The sequence below is a fragment of the Mustela lutreola genome, chromosome 16, assembly GCF_030435805.1.
Source record: "Mustela lutreola isolate mMusLut2 chromosome 16, mMusLut2.pri, whole genome shotgun sequence".
Classification (NCBI taxonomy): Eukaryota; Metazoa; Chordata; class Mammalia; order Carnivora; family Mustelidae; genus Mustela; species Mustela lutreola.
In genome coordinates this window covers 17,797,852-17,815,865 of record NC_081305.1, presented here as the reverse complement: position 1 = coordinate 17,815,865, position 18,014 = coordinate 17,797,852, and the positions used below count along the sequence as shown (strand labels likewise).

Sequence of the window (18,014 nt, the reverse complement as noted above, 5' to 3'; positions counted from 1 at the left end):
TTTGGGGAACAGAGGCCTTGCCCATTGCAGAACTAGCCCTTGAGCCCTGAGACCTCTGGTGATATAAGCCTGGGTGGCAAGATAGCAATCAAGCTAGAACCAACCCAGGTCTTGGGCTGGTGCCCTCTTAGGGGTTTCAGGATTGGTGAGGGCGCCACAGTTAGGCAGACCACAAATTGAGGAGATTTCAGTGGGACTGATTTAGGATGCTGTGTGTTTGGGGAGTGGGGTTTGGGACAGAGTAGATGCCTGGTGCCTCTTAAACCACCCTGTATTCTGCAATACAGCTTCTTCCATGTACCTGTGCCTGAAATTTCTGCAATAAAGAGGTGTTTGTAAACTCTGGTTTCTTTTTCCTGTCTGGGGGTGTCAGGCCTGGGTGGGTATGGATGCTGGGGGACATGAACAATGTGATGTTTGTGGTTTGACCATTTGCCCTTGTAATTCCTGGGCCTATGACTCCCCTGAGACCTTGGGTTGCCCTGCCCCATTTCCCCAAGGGGAAACCTAGGCTCATACCGATTCAGGTTCTTTGGGAGGGTCTTAGGGACTGTAACCTGAGCGGCTGAGTTGATCAAGTTCCAGGCCCATCAGGAGTCCATGTTTGGGGAATGGACAAAGGATGTCCTGAGGCGAGTAGAGGGGTTTGGGCGGTTCAGTACCTCGATATTTGCTCTGCCTCAGCCGTGAGGAACGCCCGTTGACCAAGGGGTCCGGTGGGGGCGAAGCTTCCGCCCCCAGCCCGGAACCTTTCTTCTCCACCCTGCGCAGGTTCCGGGGGCCGGCTCTCCGGAGGGCCGGAAGTGGAGGCGGTTGGTGGGGCTGGTGGGGTACAGGGACGCGGCGCGGGCGGCGGTTTGCGGACTGCGGGTGGACCGAATCGAGTGACCGGTGTTCTGCTGTCTGGCCCCGGCAGGGCTGTGCGCGGCTGCACAGTGCACTGCGGCAGCGAAAAGAACGCGGGGCGGACGAGGCGCCCGAGGCGGGGCCCATGGCCTCCTCCTGCGCGAGCATCGACATCGAGGACGCCACGCAGCACCTGCGGGACATTCTCAAGCTGGACCGGCCCGCGGGGGGTGAGCCGGGACAGCGGGGGTGGGCCTTTGGCTGGCGGGCAGAAGGGCGGCGCGGGCCTGGGCCGCCCTCAGAGTCCTCAGGTCCCGCAGGTCCCTCAGGATCCATACTGCATCTTCCCGGCTGGGGAGGTAAGACGAGGGTTGGAGCGGTAAATTCCTGAGCTTGCCCGCCAAGGTTGCAGATCTCTTCTTATCCTGGGGCCGGGCCGTTCTTCGCCGTCCTTCAGCGTCTCTGCTGAAGGTGAGGTTCCTTCTCTGAATCCGCAGGGGCTCCTTCGTGTCCTGGGACTGACGTGTACCTGGGTCTAGCTCAGGTTCCCCATCCTTCTACCTTATAGTTCAGAGGCCTGGTCTGGGCTCTGTATGCTGAGTTTTGGGTCTAGACCTAAGCACTGTGCTGAGGAGCACTGTCACCCTCTGCAACTTGCCCTTCACTCTGGAATATAGACAACAGGCCTGCTGTTCTAAAACTGATTTTCAGGAAGCGGGTGACCCGCCCCATTTTTGTGCCCTTTCTGGGATTTAACCAAATCACATACTGCACGGCCCTGATTGGATTAGGCTACAAACATCTGCAAGCCCTAGTTTATTTCCATTCACTTAAACTTTACTTGGGCTTGCGCTGATACCTCAGAGCTGCTCCTGCCTCCAAAGAGCCCCCAGAACATAGAGAACTAATGAGGTTGTAATATAATGTTGTTGTCACTGAGACAAGGAATATTTTGGTACTGTGATGGAGACCAGGTATGTGAGGTTAGGGCTGGAAAGTGCCTGAGAACACATTTGAGAGAGAAGACAATGTTTAGGCTAGGTGTTAATAATACAAACAGGTGATTCAGTGTCAGGAATGGCATTCTGCAAAGAAGAAGTAGCATGTGTGAAGGTACCAAAGTTTCCTGACAGGTTTAGGGACCTGTGAAAAGTGGTAGTGGTTGAAAGACTGGTGATTATGGTGTAGGGTCTGCAGTGGCCACAGCTAAGAATTGGTGCTCTTCAAACCCTGTACTTAAACTTGCTGGGAGGCCCATACTATACTAGCCGCTTTTGAAGCAGACACTAGTGCTCACATTGGATAGGTTTAACTACCCCTTGCCACCTGAGGAAAATCCATCTTCTTCCTGAAACCACTGAGCACTTTGCCCCAGACCTGGAGTCTGTGGTCCCTTTACTTGTAAGCTTGGCTTGGACCTCTCATGCTCATCAGCCCTGTGCAGACTAGACTACTCAAAGGTTTGGTAGAGTCTGGCATGGCTGGTATTTTGCAGCTTGTTTGTTTGTCCTCATGATAGCCTGCCTGGGAAGGAGAGTGGCCAGCTTACCCCTGAGCAGCTAAAATGGCTCTGATCCAAATGAAGTGGCCTGGAGGTTTTCCACTTAATTTCTTATATACTGATTGGTACTTAATTGTCCCATTTGCCAAATAGTTCTTGCTTGTCTCCTCTGGAGGCACTGGAGGACCATGTCAGATGCCAGACTGTTTTGTCACCAGAACTTTGCCATGTTTTTCTTTTCTTTTCTTTCTTTCTTTCTTTTCTTTTTTTTTACAGATTTATTTGTTTATTTGACAGACAGAGATCACAAGCAGGCAGAGAGGCAGGCAGAGAGGAGGGGGGGGAGCAGGCTCCCTGCTGAGCAAGATGCCCGATTCAGAGCTTGAGCCCAGGATCCTGGAATCATGACCTGAGCTGAAGGCAGATGCATAATGACTGAGCCACCCAGGCGCCCCTTGCCTTGTTTTTCAATGTGGGCCCCTAGTCTCCTTGTCACCTGGGAGCTTTAGGGTGGTGCCTGAGCCTGTGAGGGTGTTTGAAATAGCTAATGGCATACAAATGAAATGCTGCTTTTCCTGACTACCCATCCTGTCCTAGAGTTTCTCTCCATTTTGTCCAACTCCTTCGTTTTCTTCTGAAGTTACCTGCCCAGGGTGGCTTCTTCTGAACCACTTCTTTGAGGGGCAGGTTGCTTTCTTTCTTACTCCCACATCTTATCAGTGTCCTTTCATACCTTAAGAGCCCATCTTCCCTTCTCTACCATCTATCACTATCTTGGTTTAGGACTGGTATATCTTAATTAAATTCTTAACTATCCTACATGCTGCCTTCAAACAGTCATTCTTTTTCTTTTTTAAGTAGTTTTTTTTTTTTTTTTTTAAGACTTGATTTATTTGAGGGCGCCTGGGTGGTTCAGTGGGTTAAGCCGCTGCCTTCGGCTCAGGTCATGATCTCAGGGTCCTGGGATCGAGTCCCGCATCGGGCTCTCTGCTCAGCAGGGAGCCTGCTTCCTCCCCCCTCTCTCTCTCTGCCTGCCTCTCTGCCTACTTGTGATCTCTCTCTGTCAAATAAATAAATAAAATATTTAAAAAAAAATAAAAAAAAATAAAAAAAAGACTTGATTTATTTGACAAGCAGAGATCACAAGCAGGCAGAGAGGCAGACAGAGAGAGAGAGGAGGGCTGAGCAGAGAGCCCGATTCAAAGCTTGATTCCAAGACCCTAGGATCATGACTTGAGCTGAAGGCAGAGACTTGAACCCACTGAGCCACCCAGGTGCCCTAGAGCAGTCATTCTTTTTACAATAGCAGACTGTATCACCTTCCCATTTAAAACTGTGTGGCTCTCAGTGCCACAGGGAGAATTTAAGCACCCAAGCTTCATATCTGAGACCTCTGTGACTTGTTCTCCCTCCCTCTTTCTTATATTTATGTGTTCCAGCCACACTGGCTCTGATCGACCTCCTTAATGAAGTCTCTACTGACCCTTTCCATGCCTTCTCGTAGTACAGAGTCCCTCTGTGCTAATTTGGACTTAAATATTAATTGGCTTCACCAGGTTCTTGATGGCTTTACTCTTCCCTTAGGTAGAAGAGCCACATGCATGTCTTTGGTCTTGGCAGAGATTGTGTTAACCATCAGTGCTTATGGAACAAAAGATGAACCAAGCATCCTCCTCCCCACAGACATGGCTCCCTCAGTTGAATGTTCCCAGAGCACCTCATGGTTCTTAAATGAAGTTCTGCGGGAGGAGAGGCCAGTGGGCAGGTGGAACAACCTCATCAGAGTGGACCTTTCTGTCTCCAGGTCCCAGTGCAGAGACCCAGCGCCCATCTAATGCCTACAATGGGGATCTCAACGGGCTTCTTGTCCCAGACCCCCTCTGCTCAGGTGATGGTACTTCAGCAAACAAGCCTGGTCTCCGTGCCATGCCACCTATTAACCTTCAGGAAAAGCAGGTCATGTGAGTGTCTGGGAAATGGCAGTGGTGATTTTGGGGTCTTTGGGGTGGTGCACTTAACCACGGCATATTTGTACTAGGATGAGGGGCAAGGACAAACTCAAGAGCGTGGGCTGGATCTGAAGTTTGGCCTGCCATTTTAGCATGGAAGTAGGCCCATGACTGAGGAGGGAGGTGAGAGCAAAGGGAGCTGTGGCTTTGGGGACCAGTGGGTCAGGCAGAATTGAGCATCTGGGACTTGACACCTTCACCAGAGTGTTTGTATTCTCTCCCCTCCCAACCCTGCCCCTTGAGACTTTACGGGAACAGGAGTCAAGCTTGTGCACTCCTCCCCCTAGCTGCCTCACAGGAGATGACAGCTCTACATGCATCGGGATTTTGGCCAAGGAGGTGGAGATTGTGGCCAGCAGTGACTCTAGCATCTCAAGCAAAGCACGGGGCAGCAACAAGGTGGGCACCACGACATTGTGGCATGTATGGTGGATGCGGGCACAGTCAGCCTCTCCCTCCCTTCTCCCATGCCGCCAGTTACTGTGAGGATCACCTTGACAGGTAGTGTGCCTCAGTCTCAGGAAGCCAGGGTTAGCTGCCAGATCTCTGTGGGAATCTGGCCCCTAGAGTTATGACTAGGCTGACACCTGTGGCCTATCCTATCCCGGGGTGCCAGAAACCAACTGGGCCCTGGCAGATCTACCTTAGCCCTCAGCCTCTATGACCTTCTTCACCCTTTGTTCTCAGGTGAAAATCCAGCCTGTGGCCAAGTATGACTGGGAACAGAAATATTACTATGGCAACCTTATTGCTGTGTCCAACTCCTTCTTGGCCTATGCCATTCGGGGTGAGTAGGGGTAGGATTGAGGAGGGAGGTGTTCTGCTCAAAGCCCCAGAGATGCAGATCCAGTGTTGGACCACTCAGTCCTTACGGTACGATAGAAGGCTTGTCTGTTCCGCCCCCACCTCTGACAGGCCTTGGGGAGCCGAGGGGGAAAACCGAGTTTGCGACTGGTAGTGGCACTGAGGCAGGCGAGGGCAGGGCGTCTCTGCTGCTGCCTGGGCCTGGATAGTTCCTCAGGGCCGCCTCCTCTTCTGATTCCAGCTGCCAACAACGGCTCGGCGATGGTGCGGGTGATCAGTGTTAGCACTTCAGAGCGGACCCTGCTCAAGGGCTTCACAGGCAGCGTGGCTGATTTGGCCTTTGCACACCTCAATTCCTCCCAGCTGGCCTGCCTGGATGAGGCAGGCAACCTGTTCGTGTGGCGCTTGGCTCTGGTTAATGGCAAAATTCAGTATCCTTTCCCTGGGGTGGGATGGGGGACTGTAGAAAGGTGGGTGGGGCAGGGGCTACCAGATGTTGTCATCCACCTGTTTAGCCCTTAACACCGTGCTCAGAGAAGAGATCTTGGTCCACATCCAGCAGCCAGAGGGCACACCACTGAACCACTTCCGCAGGATCATCTGGTGCCCCTTCATCCCAGAGGAGAGTGAGGACTGCTGTGAGGAGGGCAGCCCCACGGTGGCTCTGTTGCATGAGGACCGGGTAAGGGAGCCAGGCATAGGAAGAGAGAAGGGCTCAGAGCAGCCATGGTGTGGGCAGGGCCTGAACGCTCACCTTGTACCTTCCAGGCTGAGGTGTGGGATCTGGACATGCTCCGCTCCAACCACAGCACCTGGCCTGTGCGTGTTAGCCAGATCAAGCAAGGCTTCATCGTGGTAAAAGGCCACAGCACTGTAAGCCTGCCCCTGACTGCTCCACGCCCCCGCCACTCTTCCCCCTTTCCTCATGCCCCTCATCTCATTCCCGAGCCCCCAGCTGTGCAGGTGGCTTTGCCAGCACTCTGCCCCGGGAACTCTGAACACAAAGTGAGCCTTAGCTATAGAGTGTACATCTAACCTGCTGCACCCTGGGGGGCTGGTGTTCTGTACAGCTCCCATTTAGGGAGGCTTTCATACACATGTACACATCTGCTCTGGGCCAGCTCAGCTCACTACCATCTTCACTGGAGAAGGGCTTATTCCCACCCCAAGTCAGGTGACAAAGCAAGGCTGTTTGGTTTCTTCCCAGTGCCTGAGTGAAGGGGCCCTCTCACCTGATGGGACTGTCCTGGCTACTGCAAGCCATGATGGCTTTGTCAAGTTCTGGCAGATCTACATCGAGGGGCAGGATGAGCCAAGGTACTCAGGGACTGAGAGACCAAGACTCCCCACCCAGGTGAGGGCAAGATCATTCACTCAGGTCCCTTATCGTCCTTCTTGCAGGTGTCTGCATGAGTGGAAGCCTCATGATGGGCGGTCCCTTTCCTGCCTCCTGTTCTGTGACAACCACAAGAAGCAGGACCCTGAGTGCGTGAGTGGGCAGGCAGGTGGGTGGTGGACTGGACCTTGGTTCTCCAGTAGGGGGCCCAGCCAGTGATTCGATGCCTTGCTGCTTTGCAGAGTCCCTTTCTGGAGGTTCCTCATCACTGGTGCTGACCAGAATCGGGAGCTAAAGATGTGGTGCACAGTGTCCTGGACCTGCCTGCAGACCATTCGGTAAGCAGAGGCTGGGCAGGGGCAGTAGGGTGACAGATGGGGGTTCTTTTCACTCTCTGTCTCATTAATCCTGCCTCCTGGGCCCCACAGTTTCTCCCCAGATATCTTCAGCTCAGTGAGTGTGCCCCCCAGCCTCAAGGTTTGTCTGGACCTCTCAGCCGAATACCTTATTCTCAGCGATGTGCAACGGAAGGTAGGCTGTGGTGGGGCAACCGGGGCAGAGCTGGCATCGTCAGGGAGGCAAGGGTGTTGGGCCTCTAGCCCTGCCGTGAGTGCCCCTTGTGGGCAGGTCTTGTACGTGATGGAGCTGCTGCAGAACCAGGAGGAGGGCCGTGCCTGCTTCAGCTCCATCTCTGAGTTCCTGCTCACCCACCCCGTGCTGAGCTTCGGTATCCAGGTTGTGAGTCGCTGCCGACTGCGGCACACTGAGGTGCTGCCTGCTGAGGAGGAGAACGACAGCCTAGGGGCTGGTGAGCTGCTCAGGGTTTAGGAAACATGTTTGTCTGTAGGGAAGTATGGATGCATAGAGGACCAGGGCTTAGTTGCCCACACTGTCTTTGTAGATGGGACCCACGGAGCTGGTGCCATGGAGTCTGCAGCTGGTGTGCTCATCAAACTCTTCTGTGTGCATACTAAGTGAGTGTGTTGGGGAATCCTGTCTCTGCCCTGTCTGTACTCCTCCACACCCTCGTGATGCTGGCCTCTTTGAGCTCTCCTATTCTCACTTTTCTCCGCCTGCAGGGCACTGCAGGACGTGCAGATCCGTTTCCAGCCGCAGTTGAACCCCGACGTGGTGGCCCCACTCCCCACCCACACTGCCCATGAGGACTTCGGTGAGTGAGGTGTAAGAGGGAGGCAGGTTAGACTGACCAAGGTCTGAGATCTGACTCAAGTGGCAGCTTTCCCCACAGCATTTGGAGAGTCTCGGCCTGAACTGGGCTCTGAGGGCCTGGGGTCATCTACCCAAGGATCCCAGCCTGACCCCCGACGCATAGTGGAGCTGCCTGCGCCCGCGGACTTCCTCAGTCTGAGCAGTGAGACGAAGCCCAAGCTGATGACCCCTGACGCCTTCATGACACCTAGCACCTCCCTGCAGCAGGTGTGCTGGGGGGAGGGGGGTGGGGCTCAGGGCAGGCTGACCAAGGAATCCCCCGCCTGTGGGCCATGGCCTCAGTCCCCTGCCTCTCCCCAGATCGCTGTGTCCCCCAGCAGCAGCAGCAGCTCCGGCTCTAGCTCCAGCTCCAGCTCCTCCTCTCTTACAGCTGTGTCTGCCATGAGCAGTACGTCAGCTGTGGACCCCTCCTTGCCTAGGTGAAGCGAGGGTCACAGTTGGGGGAGGGCAGGGGCTGGTGCCAGGCTCTGGCTGCTATACCTCAGCCTTCCTGCCACCAGGCCACCTGAGGAGCTGACCTTGAGCCCCAAGTTGCAGCTGGACGGCAGTCTGACGATGAGCAGCAGTAGCAGCCTGCAGGCAAGCCCACGCAGCCTCTTGCCCAGCCTGCTCCCAGGTCCAGCTGACAAACTGACTCCCAAAGCACCTGGGCAGGTGTGTGTGTGGGTGTGTATGAAGTGCAGGGTGGCAGGTATGTGGTAGCAGGAAGCTGGGGGCCTTTCCTCCCAGAGTGCCTGAGGGCTTTCCCTGAGGTCATCCCAGCCTCCCTGGTCCCTGGAGGGCAGCTTCTCATCCTGTGTCCATCCCTACCTCCTCTCCTCTGGGCTGGGGGATTTTTGATGTGCATCCCCCTTCTCCACCGTCCCATCCCTGCAGACGGCAGGCCTCATCTGTGCTCCCGCATTCCCACATCCCGCTGTCTAAGTCACATCTTCGCTCCACCTCAGGTGCCTGCTGCTGCCTCTGCACTGTCGCTGGAGCTGCAGGAAGTGGAACCCCTGGGGCTACCCCAGGCTTCTCCCAGCCGCACCCGCTCCCCTGATGTTATTTCCTCAGCTTCCACTGCCTTGTCCCAGGACATCCCTGAGATCGCATCTGAGGCCCTGTCCCGTGGTTTTGTCTCCTCTGCTCCTGAGGGTCTTGAACCAGACAGTATGGCCTCAGCTGCCTCAGCGCTCCACCTGCTGTCCCCACGGCCCCGGCCGGGGCCCGAGCTTGGCTCCCAGCTTGGCCTCGATGGAGGACCTGGGGATGGGGATCGGCACAGTACCCCTTCCCTTTTGGAGGCAGCGTTGACCCAGGAGGCCACAGCCTCTGACAGTCAGGTCTGGCCTACGGCACCGGACATTACTCGTGAGACCTGCAGCAGCCTGGCAGAGAGGTGAGGAACGTGGGAGGGGAGTGGGCGCTGGTGGGAGTGGTTTCAGGTAGTATCATCCGCTGTTGAGTTGGCCTGTTCCTTCAGTCCCAGGAACGGCCTCCAGGAGAAGCACAAGAGCCTGGCCTTCCACCGACCACCTTATCACCTGCTGCAGCAACATGACAGCCAGGACGCCAGTGCTGAGCAAAGGTAGGTGCCACCCTATGCTGTCCTCTCGTGAGGGAGGGCTGGTAAGTGGGTCGGTGCTGATTTTTCTCCCTCCCCTTTCTCCAGTGACCATGATGATGAGGTTGCTAGCCTTGCCTCTGCTGCAGGGGGCTTTGGCACCAAAGTTCCCACTCCACGGCTACCGGCCAAGGACTGGAAGACCAAGGGTTCTCCTCGAGCCTCACCTAAGCTTAAAAGAAAGGGCAAGAAAGATGACGGGTACGGGGTGGGGTCCTGTGGCCAGGGAGAGGGGTGGTTCTCCGGCTCCCCTGCCTGACGCAGCCTGAGGTGCTTCTTGTCCATGGCAGGGACTCAGCTGTGGGATCCCGGCTCTTGGAGCACCAGGTCAGTGAAGTAACAGCCTTTCTATTTCTGGGACGACTCCTGCGAGGATGGGGAAGAACTCTGGGCCGTTCCCTGGTCTGGTGTGTGGGAATGTGTAAGGCGGGCATCATCTGACTTGGTGCTCTTGGCAGGTGGCAGACCCTCCTGAGGACTGGCCAGCCCTAATTTGGCAACAGCAGAGAGAGTTGGCAGAGCTGCGACACAGCCAAGAAGAATTGCTGCAGCGTCTTTGCACCCAGCTGGAAGGCCTGCAGAGCACTGTCACAGGCCACGTAGAACGAGCCCTGGAGTCGCGGCATGAGCAGGAGCGTATCCTTACGGGTCATGGCTCAGTGTGGCGTAGGGGTGGGGACAGCAGCAGCATTCTTGGCCCAGGAATGGATGTGGGGCCTGCCCCAGGTCTGTTCCTTAGCTGCAGTGCAGAGCGGCGGCTGGAGCGGGCACTGGCCGAGGGGCAGCAGCGGGGTGGACAGCTGCAGGAGCAGCTGACACAACAGCTGTCCCAGGCGCTGTCTTCGGCTGTAGCTGGGAGGCTGGAGCGCAGCATACGGGATGAGATCAAGAAGACGGTGCCCCCGTGTGAGTTCGGCATGGAGACTTCTGGGTGGGCCAGGTGGGAGTGGGGCTTCCTGTCTGTCAGGCTGCCTTTCGTGGCTCCACCTGTTCCTCTTCATCCTGCCCCAGGTGTCTCCAGGAGTCTGGAGCCAGTGGCAGGCCAGCTGAGCAACTCAGTGGCCACCAAGCTCACTGCCGTGGAGGGTAGCATGAAAGAGAATATCTCCAAGCTGCTGAAGTCCAAGGTGCTGTAGGGCCCAAGATGAGGGAGGCTGGTGGTTGCTGGGCGTGGTCATATCAGCTTGGGCTTAGCCTTTCAACTCAGCTCTCCCTCTACCCCCAGAACTTGACAGATGCCATTGCCCGAGCAGCTGCAGACACATTACAGGGGCCAATGCAGGCTGCCTACCGTGAAGCCTTTCAGAGTGTGGTGCTGCCGGCGTTTGAGAAGAGCTGCCAAGCCATGTTCCAGCAGATCAATGATAGCTTCCGACTGGGCACACAAGAGTGTGAGTGGGGTCATATGCCTCAATGTGGGAGGGGCTGTCCTTCTCTCCCCGGCCAGCCCTCTCATGCTCCTGTGGTCACCTCTCAGACTTGCAGCAGCTGGAGAGCCACATGAAGAGCCGGAAGGCGCGAGAACAGGAGGCACGGGAGCCTGTGTTGGCCCAGCTGCGGGGCCTGGTCAGCACACTGCAGGGTGCCACCGAGCAGATGGCGGCCACTGTGTCTAGCAGCGTTCGGGCTGAGGTGCAGCACCAGCTGCACGTGGCTGTAGGCAGGTGTGTGGGCGGGGTATTGGGCAAGGTGCTGGGTCTGGAAAGCACCAGACTAGACTTCCTGTCTGTCTCATCTCCCTCGCTTCCCTTTGCAGCCTACAGGAGTCCATTTTAGCACAGGTACAGCGCATTGTTAAGGGTGAGGTGAGTGTAGCACTCAAGGAACAACAGGCTGCCGTCACATCTAGCATCATGCAGGCCATGCGTTCAGCTGCTGGCACACCCGTCCCCGCTGCCCACCTCGATTGCCAGGCCCAGCAAGCCCATATCCTGCAGCTGCTGCAGCAGGGCCACCTCAATCAGGCCTTCCAACAGGTATGCCGGCCAGTAGGTCGAGGTAAGGGTCAGGTGTCTTCTGACAGGGTGCACACACATACCCGCCAGGCTCTGAGTGCTCCAGCCCCAGTACACTGTTCTTGGTTGCCTTTGACTTCAGGCCGTTTCCCCTACTTTCCCCTCTTCCTGGACCTTTCTTTCTATCTAACGCCTGCCTTGCTTCATGACCACCCTTCTCAGGAAACCTTTCCTGATCCCCTAGAGTAACAACACAGCTCTCTATGACTGTCTGTGGGCCCCTGAGCACCCCCCCCCCCGAGCCCTCAGTACCCTACTCTGGTTATCCACGGCCAGCCAAGTAGGTATTCCCTTCTGATCTTGGCTGTAAACACTGTTCTCTTCCTAGGCCCTGACAGCTGCTGACCTGAACCTGGTGCTGTATGTGTGTGAAACTGTGGACCCAGGGCAGGTTTTTGGGCAGCCACCCTGCCCACTCTCCCAGCCTGTGCTCCTTTCCCTCATCCAGCAGCTGGCCTCTGACCTTGGTACTCGAACTGATCTCAAGCTCAGGTGAGTGGACTCAGGGATCAGGAGACAGGTTGGGGTGGAGGTGGAGGAGCAGTTCAAACAGAGACTCTTGCCTGACTCTGCTTCCTAATTTTTCTCCCCCAGTCCCTTCTGTGCCCACCTATCTCTGGCTTTGAGGCCACCCTTTGTCAGCAGTCCCTCTGGGCGTCGGTGCCACCAGGGGGCGCTCGCATCTGCCGGAGCCCACCTGTTTCTTGTCTCTTTCTTCCACTACAGCTACCTGGAAGAGGCTGTGATGCACCTGGACCACAGTGACCCCATTACTCGGGACCACATGGGCTCCGTCATGGCCCAGGTGCGCCAGAAGCTCTTCCAGTTCCTTCAGGCTGAGCCACACAACTCACTTGGTAAAGTGGCCCGACGTCTCAGCCTCATGCTGCACGGCCTTGTAACCCCTAGCCTCCCGTAGCTAAGCCTGCCTTGCTCAGAGTTGGGGAGGCACTGAAGGCCAGCAGACAGGCCTAGGCCAAAGCAGGGTCATGTCTACCCTTTTACCTGCTCAGGCTCCCACCTTGGGGGTGTTTGAGGGGAGAGCACTGGCTGTGGTCTACAGGTTGTGGTAGCCAGCAGGTTTAGGCTGGGCCCAGGGTGGGTACTGTGCCTTCTTGGGTTCTGCCATGCCTGGAGCATGACCCTTGAGATCGTGACACCACTTGAGTTGCATTTTCCATGTTCCTTTTTACCTCCAATTTGGATCTTTTTGTTTTTGAAAAATATTGAGAAATTCAATTAAATGCTTTTGGAATAAAATGGAGTATGTGTGTGCTTTTGGTGTAACTTTGATAGGGGTCTCTGTTCTCTCCCCTCTCTCTTCCCTGTGTTGGAACTCTGTCTAGGCTAAGCCTGGTGCCTGGACACCCACTCTCATCTACATAGCTGCTCTCCCAGGTCCCCTTTCCATTTCTGAGACAAGGGCCCTGAGGTCAGCTCTGCAATTGCCTTGTCGCCAGCTCTTCTCTCTGGGGTCCCTCCCCTCCTTTGCCAATCTGAGTACTAGGGCGGGGCTGCCCAGCTGGCTTTGGGCCCCGCCCCGAGCTCCCATCCAATCACAATCCCTTCTTTCGGGGGCTGGGCCGAAGGGCTCTGCTTCCAAGCTGCTAGCTCCAGCACTAGGCTCCCAGCCGGGGATGATGCGGGGATGATGCTCGGCTACTGCTCCTGTCACCACTGCCAGCGACTGCCCCGAGCTTCCGGTGTGCTGGGGCTGTTGCAGCTGTTGCTACCGCTTGGTGAGTGCGGGAGTGCTGGACCCGGCTTAGCGGTGCGTGGCACACCCTCTCCCCAGTCTAGGTATAGGGCGTGTGAGAGCTGAGGCCCATCCTTCCTGGGCCCTGGGAACCAGGCTGGAGTGGAGGTGCAACGTTTTCAGGGAGGGGTAATACGTGCCAGTGGCTTCAGGATGCAAATGGGCATGACCTGATATCTAGTCATGGGGAAAGGACCCCAAAATTCCACATCGCCCATTCCAGTAAAGGGAGACCTAGGCTCTCGTGGAACCCCTAGTCCAGCCGTGGGACCCCTGAAGCCCTCTCTTAGGGTCTGATCTGGATCCCGACCCTGCCTCTCCTGCTCTCCCTGGCGGAGAACACCTGTCTTTGGGTATGGGGGTGGGATGGTCAAGTGAAGTTTGTCCAGCCTGCAGGACAGTTAAGGGAGCCTGTAGCCCTCATCTCCATGTTCTGACTTTTAAACTTGGACTATCCTCACCTGACCTGTGACCCTAGAAGCTCAGAGGAAGAGCCAACCCTTGGGACAGGTCACCTTACCCCCTCTCCACATACCCTGTACGGGTTGTGCCTAGGGGGGAGCCAAAGCAGGTGGATCCCCAGATGTGCCCGTTGGTTCCCTTGGGTGCCTCTGACGCTGAGTCACGTCCCCTGAGCACATGCAGGTAAACAAGCCCCTGGGGGCTTGGCGCTGAAGGGGGGCGGGGCTGCTCATCCTATCAACCACTCTCCACCCCCACCCCTAGTCCTTGTATCTCCCCTGGCAGCAGCAGCAACGGGCCCAGGGGGCTGTGACACCATATACCAGGGGTTTGCTGAGTGTCTCATCCGCTTGGGGGACGGCATGGGCCTTGGAGGCGAGCTGGACACTGTCTGCAGGTAAGAGCAGGTGTAAAGATGCCTGCCTAACTGTGGGAACCCCCCACCACCCTGGGGCCTGAACCTTTTTCCTTCCCATTACAAAAGCCTCTTTACCCCACCTAATTACCCTAACCCCAAGCCTTTAACAGGTCTTGGAATGACTTCCACGTCTGTGCCTCCCAAGTCCTGTTGCGCTGCCCAGAGGAGGCTGCTGCTGTGTGGGAGTCCCTACAGCAAGAAGCTCGCCAGGCCCCGCACCCAGACAACTTGCATGTTCTCTGCGGCACCCCTGTGCGTATCAGGGAGCATGGCATAGGCCCTGAGACCAACCAGGAGACGCTGCAGGCAAGAGCATCTGCACCCACCCCATCCCCGACGCCCCCACTGCTGGCAGCTGCTCTGGCGCTCGCCTGCCTCCTGGGACCTCTGGCCTAGCCAGTCTGGTGGAGCAGCAGCACCCCTGCCTTCTACCCTGCTCTGGTAGCTGCGCTTGGGGCTCGACACAGTGCCCTTGGCTTTCATTAAAGGTATTTATATTTGTACTAAGCTCCTTCCTTTCTTCTGGCCATTGCCAGCCCTGTTTTGTTGGGGCGGAGCCTCCAGAAGCTGATCTCTGGGGATGGATGGGCAGGGCCCATGGCCACCACAGGGGACTCAATCTTTCTACTTAAAGATACTCATTTTCCAGGGCTGGCTGTGCAGAGTTTTCCATCGTGTGCAGGTTCTAGGAGCTACAGTGGTGACCTGAAATCTTCTGGAATGCATTGCCTTCCTCTCTTCTCTTGGGCTGGCATTTCTCCCCAAGTCTGCCCCTTCTGTCCTGGCCCCCGTGGGCATGTGAGGGGGTGAAGTGTACCAGCCCACCCCATCCCGTTTGTTTCAGCCTCCATGTTCCTGCCATCTCTGCTAACTATGTCTTAGCCTTCAAGACAGATTAAGTGCTCTGTCCTCTCCCTCTCTGGTGTCCTGGTCTACCTGAGGGGAAGCTGTTCCAGGAGATGGGGAGTCCCTGTTTGGGTCTATATTCAAGTCCCTGAGGTGACCTAGAGCTGCAGAAACGGGTTATGATGAGGGTTCCTCTGGCCTCTCATGTACCCAAGCTTCTCCTTTGAGAAGAGGTATGCAGTGTGACGTCAATAATCCCAGAAGATTTTCTGGAAGCATGGAATGAGTGTGTGATGTGTGAGGAAACCCTGTTCATCCTGGTGGAGAGAGGCAAGAATCCACATGGGCAGAATCCTGAGGGAAGGAGGAGTCCTCAGAAAGGGTGAAATGCTCTCTCAATCAGTCCTCTACCACCACCTCTAGGACCTTACTCCAACCCATCACCCCATGACTTGTGTGGGCAGTGCCATGGCCTCACTGACTTCTGCTCTCATCCCCTCTGCTTTGGTCTCCTTTTTTTTTTTTTTTAATTTAGAACCAATTCCAAAGTTAAAGCTCCTTTTCATTGTCTATGCAGCCCTACCTAAGCCAGTTCTGCCCACAGTTGATTCAGTCCACTCCTGCGACTCCCCTCTGTCTGAGCCTAGAGCAGGGATCTATCTACTCAGTCCTTGGCATCAGGGAGGGCATGTTATAGGAAGTGATAAGGGAGGTCAGGATGTGGGACTTAACAGGTGGTGGAGGAGAGATGGGCTGAGTTGGAGAGGCCTTTACAAGAGGAGCCCAAAGGAATCAGGGTAGGAACCCAGAGCTTGGTAGACTAGGTTTACACTAAAGCCCATGCTGGGGGACTGCTGCCTCCAGGACTGAATAAGCCTAATTGAACCCTTCCTTGTTTGGCTCCAGGGTGACAGGAGCCTCCAGAGACCTCCATCCTTGTGCATAGCAGCCCTACTTCATCTGTTCTTCCCAAACATCATCCGATTCCAGTTAGCTCAGATACCTCCGTCAACTCTGTCTGCCCAACGTTTGCTCCTCTGCTTCATTCACTTTTATCTCCACTTTTATCTCCCAGCCAGTCATTACCAATCTTCTCACATGGCCTAAAGGAGAAAATTCAGGAGGAAATTCCTCCCACATCTGCCCCACTCTGACCACCAGGATTTTCCAGAAGGAAAGGCCAGGCTTTTATCCCTTTAGTTTTTTTTTTGTTGTTGTTTGTTTTTTTTAAGATTTTATTTATTTGTTTGGCAGAGAGAAAGAGCGAGTGCAAAAGTGGGGAACAGCAGAGTGGAGAAGGAGAAGCAGGCTCTGCTGAACAGGCAGCATGATGTGGTGCTCAATCTCAGGACTCCAGTATCAGACCTGAGCAGAAGGCATGTGCTTAACCAACTAACTGAGCCACCCAGGCACACCCCCCACCACACCCTTTTGGGTCTTTGTATATTCATTCTCTGTACTCAGAATACCTTTCCCTATACCCTCCTGGTGAACTCCTTTTCTTGCTCAGTATCACTTCCTTCCTAATCCTGACTCCACACCTGAATCAGAAGCCTACAGGTCCACACAGCTTCCCAGTTGTCTTCTGTCTCAGTACTAATGACACTGGTTTGCTACTATCTCGGTCCAGGTCAAAATTCTCCACTCTGGACTCCCCAGGGGTCCTCTCTATGTCTCTAGCACCCAACTTAGGGCTGGGTATAAAGAGTACACTTGTAGAAGTATGTGGAATCAAAGACAGAATCTCTAAGCCCAGCACAGGAAGTGTTATAGTCAGTAAGAGCTTGGACTGAGAATGACCTCAGCATTGAGAATGCGTCATTTGGGGCAGCCCCCTAACCTAGCTTGGGCATACTTTGGAAAGGATGATGCTGAGAATCCAGACCCGGAAAGTCTTCTCACACCCCCCTCTTGGTGGGTGGCCAGGAGCAGCCTGCTTCTAGGAGCTGGGGCCCAACTCCTTTGGCCAGCCATCCAGGGGATTACCATCCTCCTGCTGTGACCTACTTTACACTGGTTTTTGCTCCCTAAGTCCCTGCTCTTCCCTGGAATGAGTGACCTGGAGTGTGTGCATGGGGGTGGGGACGGAATCTGCTTTCTGGCCAGGGGCTTAAGAGCTTTGTATGTTTATCCCAAAGCTGGAGGAGAGGGGTGAGCTGATGGCCAGACAGGGCCCTGGACACATCTGCACAGGCCAGAGCATAACGGTGATATGTCTCACCATTATGTATGTCTCACATTTACAGCTCTGTAAATGGAATAGCTTTTTGGAATAGCTTATTGCCCATGGGAGAGACTGGGGCTGAATGTCCTGAACCCAGTCCCTCTGCATCAACATGCCTCTTATCTCAGGACCCTGTGTTCTTTGCCAGAGTCCAGACAAGCATCTACCAGTAGCAAGGGCCCAATAAATACTTGTTGGATTAATTTGCTGAATGTCTGTAAAATTGAGGTGTTGTGTGTGAATTTTTGAAAATGATTTTATTTATTTATTAGAGAGAGAGCATGAACAGGGGGAGGGGGAGAAGGAGAAGCAGACTCCCTGCTGAGCAGGGAGCCCAGTGTGGGGCTCCATGCTGAGACTCCAGGATCATGAACTGAGCTGAAGGCAGATGCTCAAGGTCAACCAACTGAGCCACCCAGGTGCCCTATTGTGTGTGAATTTCTAAGCCTTGCCAACCCTAGAATTCCATATTACTTTTAACCTTCACAACAACTCTGTGGGGTCAGGATTATGATCCCCATAAAACAGAAGAAAAATGAGGCTTAAGGAGAAGAGATGTCACATAGCTGTGACAGTGTCAGAGTTTGGGCTATGATCCCAGGTTTGTGGGACCCCAAAGTAATGCCCTTAATCAACAGACTTTTGAGAGAGATTTTTTTTTTTCTTTTGGAGTCAGGGGGAGCAATGATTTTTAAAGGTGTTTTTTAATTTTTAATTTTCTCAAATTCAGTTAACCAACACACGGTACCTCATTAGTTTCTGATGTAGTGTTCAACAATTCATCAGTTGCATATAACACCCAGTACTCATCATATCACGTGCCCTCCTTAATGCCCATCACCAGGTTACTCCATTCCCTCCTCATGCCTCCCATCTCCCAAAGGTGTTTTTTTAAATAAAACTTTTTATGAAACTCTGCTATATAAAACAGATCGTGATGTTTTATTGGTTTTAATTTATT

At 54.7% G+C, this 18,014-nt stretch overlaps 2 protein-coding genes across 5 annotated transcripts; both read left to right on the top strand.

The window, feature by feature from the left end:
* Window positions 1-945: 945 nt before the first annotated feature.
* On the top strand, window positions 946-12,607 carry EDC4 (enhancer of mRNA decapping 4). 3 transcript variants are annotated; one of them, XM_059153581.1, is made up of 29 exons: window positions 946-1,076; window positions 4,152-4,308; window positions 4,644-4,755; window positions 5,044-5,143; window positions 5,402-5,591; window positions 5,695-5,842; window positions 5,929-6,033; window positions 6,368-6,477; window positions 6,562-6,645; window positions 6,739-6,834; window positions 6,925-7,027; window positions 7,124-7,304; window positions 7,398-7,470; window positions 7,576-7,667; window positions 7,746-7,933; window positions 8,027-8,145; window positions 8,227-8,380; window positions 8,674-9,107; window positions 9,192-9,296; window positions 9,381-9,533; window positions 9,623-9,659; window positions 9,791-9,968; window positions 10,083-10,238; window positions 10,344-10,459; window positions 10,558-10,723; window positions 10,810-10,996; window positions 11,089-11,308; window positions 11,676-11,839; window positions 12,074-12,607. In XM_059153581.1, the coding sequence occupies exons 1-29, from the start codon at window positions 992-994 to the stop codon at window positions 12,264-12,266; spliced, it is 4,206 nt and encodes a 1,401-aa protein (XP_059009564.1). In that variant the 5' UTR covers window positions 946-991; the 3' UTR covers window positions 12,267-12,607. The 3 variants fall into 3 exon arrangements, with proteins under 3 accessions (XP_059009564.1, XP_059009563.1, XP_059009565.1); XM_059153582.1 differs by lacking the exon at window positions 946-1,076 and adding an exon at window positions 1,115-1,317 and having other exon boundaries at window positions 7,734-7,933; XM_059153580.1 differs by having other exon boundaries at window positions 9,791-10,238.
* A 46-nt stretch (window positions 12,608-12,653) lies between these two features.
* On the top strand, window positions 12,654-14,486 carry NRN1L (neuritin 1 like). 2 transcript variants are annotated; one of them, XM_059153597.1, is made up of 3 exons: window positions 12,654-13,086; window positions 13,830-13,962; window positions 14,094-14,486. In XM_059153597.1, the coding sequence occupies exons 1-3, from the start codon at window positions 12,996-12,998 to the stop codon at window positions 14,377-14,379; spliced, it is 510 nt and encodes a 169-aa protein (XP_059009580.1). In that variant the 5' UTR covers window positions 12,654-12,995; the 3' UTR covers window positions 14,380-14,486. The 2 variants fall into 2 exon arrangements, with proteins under 2 accessions (XP_059009580.1, XP_059009581.1); XM_059153598.1 differs by having other exon boundaries at window positions 12,759-13,086; window positions 13,851-13,962.
* The last annotated feature ends 3,528 nt before the right edge of the window (window positions 14,487-18,014 follow it).